The sequence below is a fragment of the Grus americana genome, assembly GCF_028858705.1.
Source record: "Grus americana isolate bGruAme1 chromosome 27 unlocalized genomic scaffold, bGruAme1.mat SUPER_27_unloc_12, whole genome shotgun sequence".
Taxonomy (NCBI): Eukaryota; Metazoa; Chordata; class Aves; order Gruiformes; family Gruidae; genus Grus; species Grus americana.
Window position 1 is genome coordinate 22,807 of NW_026561294.1, and position 5,912 is coordinate 28,718.

Sequence of the window (5,912 nt, forward strand, 5' to 3'; positions counted from 1 at the left end):
TGAGAAGGTTTCCCAGGGAGTTGGTGCTATCTCTGTCTTTTGAAGGTTTCAGGTCCAACATGAATGCACTCTTAGCAGATGTGCAGGTGACACCAAGCTGTGTGGTGCATTTGACATGCCTGAGGGATGGGATGCCATTCAGAGGGACCTGGACAAGCTCGAGAAGTGGATCCATGTGATCCTCATGAAATTCAGCAAGGCCAAATACAAGGTCCGACACCTGGGTCAGGCAGCCCCTGGTATCAATATCTTCTGGGCGATGAAGGGATTGAGAGCAGCCCTGTGCAGCAGGACGTGAGGGTACTGGTTGATGAAAACTGACATGAGCTGTCAGTGTGCACTTGCAGCCCAGCAATCCAACTGTATCCTGGGCTGCATCAAAAGAACCATGGCCAGCAGGTCAAGGGAGATGATTCTGCCCCTCTGCTCTGGTGAGAGCCCACGTAGAGTACTGTGTTCAGCTCTGCCGTCCTCAGTACAAGAAAGACATGGAGCTGTTGGAGTGAGTCCAGAGGACATCATAAAGATAATCAGAGGGCTGGAACACCTCTCCTGTGAAGACAGGCTGAGAGAGTTGGGGTTGTTCAGCCTGGAGAAGAGAAGGCTCTGAGGAGACCTTATTGCAGCCTTCCAGTACCTAAAGGTGGCCTAAAGGAAGGCTTGAGAGGGACTGTTTCCCAGGGAGTGTAGTGGTAGGACAAGGGGTAATGTGTTTAAACTAAAAGAGGGTAGATATGAGGAAGAAATTCTTCCCTGTGAGGGTGGTGAGGCACTGGCACAGGTTGCCCAGAGAAGCTGTGGATGCCCCATCCCTGGAAGTCTTCAAGGCCAGGTTGGATGGGGCTTCGGGAAACGAGGCCTAGTGAAGGGCGTCTGATCTTTGAGGTCCCTTCCAACTCAAATCATTCTATGATTCTATGCTTCTATGAAAACACTCTCCCGCACTGTATGCCACGGCCAAGCTGCACCTAGTAATGTCCACCTTCCACAAGGCATAGTCATACAAGAAATGATTTAGACAGCTAGGAAAGGAGAGATGAATTACAATTCAGGAGTTGAATAAAGAGATAATAAGACCTCTGAAAGAAAGGGCAAGTTTCTAACTGCCTGAAGCTCAAAGCAGCCACCGGATGGTTGGGAGGAATCTGAATGACCAAAAAGCAAGGGGAGGGGGAAGCCTGGAGAGCCATGGGAAGGGCCTATGTCCACTTACTTTGAGGAAAAGATGCCCTTAGACACGGTCCTTTAACCAGGAGAGGTGCAACACCCGGAAGGGGAGGGAGGTTAAACACACAGTGAAATAGAGTAGTGGTAAGGCAAGAATGAGCAAAGATCAGTATTTCTTCTCCCATGATTAATGCAATTCTTGGAAATCCCCATTGCGGGCATGGTGGGGAAACATTGTCATTTCATGAAAAGTACTCAAATGTTTCAGCTGCTAAAAATGTGCTGACATCTCTTTGAATGTCTAAACCCGTTGTTCACCTTTCCAGGCAGATCTCAGCTGTCTGACCAAAACCACCCATGGCCACTTGTAGGGGCCCCAGCGTAGCTGAGGGGCTTGCCTGGGACTGGCAGCTGTCAGAGAGGAGCTGTGGGAGAGCAGAGCCCCTGGGGAGCTGCAGGTGGAGGCTGGGCAAGGGGTCCCAGGGCATCGACACTGGCACCGAGCTTCTGTGTCCCTGAGACTGAAGGCATTCGTGTCCTACAAGTAACCCCAGTTCTGGAAAACAAGTTCCTTTGCAAAAAAGGAAAAAGAACACCAAATCCCATGAAAGACCAGAATATTAGAAGGAAAGACAAAAAAGTATGAAGAATTGTAAAACCTGAAAAGTGTGTTGACACATTTTCTTTTCTTTAGATTATTTCCTTCTTCATTTCTTTTTTTTATTTCATTTAATATATTAATTAGCATGTGTGAAGCTATAGCATTAAAAAAAAAAAAAAAAGTGTCTTGCACAGAGCCCCATGCCCACCCCCAAAACCTTCCTTGCCAGGACTGTTTATGTGTTGTGGATGAGTAGAATGCACCTCACTCAGAGAAGCAGCAATAAGCTGTCTTGAGGTAAAATGATAATTTGACAGAGTTCCATAAGTTGGCTGGAATTTAACAAAGTGGATTCAACAGTGGTTTGACAAGGTTCAGCAGGTTTGGCCCTGTGAGGTGCCAACACCTGAGCTGTCTGTCCTCATGCACTCCTCATGCACATGGGGTGTTCAGAAACACGAGTCCTTCCCTTGCAGACGCAGAGGCAGTGCATGGCAGCAGTCACAGTGTCTCGCTGGGCTCCTGTTGCCACGTCAGGAGGCTGGGAGGCACCTCAGCCCTGCGCTGTATCGCCCTGCTCTGCACTCGCCTGAGGTGCCCCAAGGCAGGAGGAATGGACACGGGGACCTGGGTTCAAGGAAGCCCACCCCAGTGCTGCATGCAGGTGGTTTCCCAGGGGATGTTACTCTCTAAGTCAAGTGACCTGGGGACACTGTGTGTCCCACGCACCTTCATGGTGTCCCCAGGAACAGCTGTGGGCATTTGTGCTCACTCAGGTTCCTCCCACCACACGCACACCATGTGCATGCTTATGACTCGTCTGTATGATGCCAAGATGGACTTGTGACCTGGTCACTCGGTGTCCCTCCGTGGAGGCACAAACAACCCCTCTGAGCTGGGGTGGGAGGCCAGTGCTGGCAATGGTAGCTGTTCTTGGCTGCTGTGTGACGATGACCGCGGGGCAGCTCTCCCGGGGTGCCCAGCACACATGGGCACAGAGCAGGTCCTGCTCTGCTGGTGCTTCATGGCTCTGCCAGGAGGCCTGGCTGTGTGAGGACACTGCTGTCTGCCCCCACCCTGCACACTCACACAGCTGAGGTGGACACCGGTGTTTCCCTCTCGCTGGCACTTCCCAGCCCAGACATCCCAGCCCCTTCCCAGCTCTCACCACTCCCCTGCCCCTCCCCAGGTGAGCAGAGCATCCCAGTCTGTGCTGGTCCCTCAGCAGGAAATGGAGAAGATGGAGGCGAGTGACAGTGTCTCTCTGGCTGGCATGCTGAGGAGATCTCCACGCCAGGCAGCCTGCAGCCCCCCTGCCAGTCCCGCTCCCCAGGACAGCACAGAGTCCTGGCCCTGGGGCTCCTCTGGCAGCTCCCGCTGCCCCAGTGGCAGGGCAGCCTGCCCCAAGCTGGCACCCGCAGCCAAGGCTTTCTCTTTCCATGTCTGCCCTGCACACACATGGTGCCCTGCTCTTCTCCCAGGACATCCCATCTCCCCACAGAGCCTTTCGACAAGGTGGGCACATCTGTGCTGGCCTGGACAGCCATTCCTACACCCCCTGCCCATGCTCTCCACAGCCCTTGAGCTGGTGGAGCTGCTCTGCAGAGCAAGTGGGCTGTGGGGCCTGGGGTCACAGGGGGACTCTGCAAGGGACGTGCTGGTCAGGCTGGGAGGCAGACCCAGCTCAGGGACATCACTGCCACTGACTGCCTCCCACAGAGGCTCTTATGTGGCCATGGAGGCTGCTCAGAGGTGACCTGCCTTATTGCCAATGCCATGAGATGTGTTTGGGTGCTGCACCGCATCCAGTCTATGGAAGTCCACTGATGGTAAAACGAACCACTCACCAGGCTCCTTTCCCTGTGCCTGCTGTGTCCCCTGGGCTTGCAGAACCCTCACTTGCTGGTTCACACCCACATTTAGCACTTGATCGCTGGGTCACTTCACCTTGCACGGGCTCGTGCTCAGTGGGCTCCATTCCCTGCTGACCTCCTGGCACGTGCTGTCCCTGCAGATCCCCTGGGCTCTCCTGGCAGCTCCTGATTCCTTCCAGAAAAACACTCCTCTGCCATCAGCCCTACCACAGGCTGTCGAGCCCCAGGCAGCTTAGTTGGAGTCCATTCAGCATCTGTGTGGGTGCTCTCCACCCACAAGGAACACCTGAGCCATTCCTCAGTCCCTGGAAGAGCACACTGGGACCCTCATCTCATCCCTCTGCGCCCATGGAGAAACAAGCAAAGCAACAGTTTTCTTTAGAGTCTCTTCCTTGGGCATGTTCTTGAGAGAAACACTGGAAAAAGACGTAAGCCTTTGGGCAGTGCCCTGAGGAGATTGCCTTTCCTGGTGGAAATGCTGTTACAGAGGCCAGCTCTGTCAGAGATCTGCTGTGCAGGGACTCTGTACACAGGAACTGCCTCTGCAGCTCCAGAGAAGGTCTTGGGGGATAAAATCTCAGTCAGAAATGTCACTGCAGCGTCCTTTTTGATGTTGCAATACACAGAGTGTATGGAAATTCATTTACCCTGCTTCCGGGTAAAAACCAGACAGGTAGATAATGAATTAGCAATGGTATGAATAATGAAAATTCTTTGCGGACAACATTATTACAAGTGAAAAAAAGAAAAATAAAATAAATCAACAATGACATGAAGAGCGACAAAACACATCAAAGGAGACTGGGCCTGCCATGAATTCTGTTACAAGTGATATGTTGAAGGACATGTGCAGTATATTGCTTCTAAAATCCATCTAGTCATCAGTTTCCAAACTGCACCCTTGAGCTCCTGGTTCCTCATGCTGTAGATGAGGGGGTTCACTGCTGGAGGAACCACCGAGTACAGAACTGCCACCACCAGGTCCAGGGATGGGGAGGAGATGGAGGGGGGTTTCAGGTGAGCAAATACGGCAGTGCTGATAAACAGGGAGACCACAGCCAGGTGAGGGAGGCATGTGGAAAAGGCTTTGTGCCGTCCCTGCTCAGAGGGGATCCTCAGCACGGCCCTGAAGATCTGCACATAGGACACCACAATGAAAATGAAACAAACAAATGCTACACAGACACTAACCACAAGCAGTCCAGCCTCCCTGAGGTAGGAGTCTGAGCAGGAGAGCTTGAGGATCAGAGGGAATTCACAGAAGAACTGGTCCACAGCATTGCCCTGGCAGAGTGGTATAGAAAATGTATTGGCCGTGTGCAGCACAGCATTGAGAAACCCAGTGCCCCAGGCAGCTGCTGCCATGTGGACACAAGCTCTGCTGCCCAGAAGGGTCCCGTAGTGCAGGGGTTGGCAGATGGCAACGTAGCGGTCATAAGACATGATAGTGAGAAGATAAAACTCTGCTGACATCAGAAGGAAAAAGAGAAAGACCTGTGCAGCACATCCTGTGTAGGAGATGGCCCTGGTGTCCCAGAGCGAGTTGGCCATGGCTTTGGGTACAGTGGTGGAGATGCAGCCCAGGTCGAGGAGGGAGAGGTTGAGGAGGAAGAAGTACATGGGGGTGTGGAGGTGGTGGTCGCAGGCTATGGCAGTGATGATGAGGCCATTGGCCAGGAGAGCAGCCAGGTAGATGCCCAGGAAGAGCCAGAAGTGCAAGAGCTGCAGCTCCCGTGTGTCTGCGAATGCCAGGAGGAGGAACTCAGTGATGGAGCTGCTGTTGTTGGTCATTTGCTGGTTCTTGATATGGGGCCATTGTCCTAAAAAGGAAAGGACAGGGAAAGCTATGACTGAGTTCTCTGAGCAAAGCCACTCCATTTTTCACAGAAATCCCACCCCATGTCCCCCAATTCCGAGGCATTTCCTCTCTTTGCTTTGTGCTGGCTGAGTGTGCTGTGAGGAGCAGGACCTCTGCCCCTGTGCTGCCAAGGAGTCAGCTCTGCCCTGCTGCAGTGAGTACATGGGAGCTGGTTCTTGACACCCCCGATGGTCACCAGGGCTGTCAGATGCAATTCACCCTTGATGGAAATGTTCAATATCTGCACTCACCACTCCAGAGAGTGTGGGCTGCAGAAGAGAGGCTGAGCATGTCTTTATGGTGATTTTTCTCTGTTTTTCTCCTTCTACCATCACATCCGGTTTAGTACTATTTTTAAGGAAGAAATACTCCTTTTTACGACTGAAAGTGTGGAGTCTTCAGACAAGACAGG

At 52.5% G+C, this 5,912-nt stretch overlaps 1 protein-coding gene across 1 annotated transcript; it reads right to left on the reverse strand.

Moving 5' to 3' along the window:
* Positions 1-4,464: 4,464 nt before the first annotated feature.
* LOC129200077 (olfactory receptor 14A16-like) lies at positions 4,465-5,433 on the reverse strand. The gene has a single exon (XM_054811330.1). The coding sequence runs from the start codon at positions 5,431-5,433 to the stop codon at positions 4,465-4,467; it is 969 nt and encodes a 322-aa protein (XP_054667305.1).
* Positions 5,434-5,912: the final 479 nt, after the last annotated feature.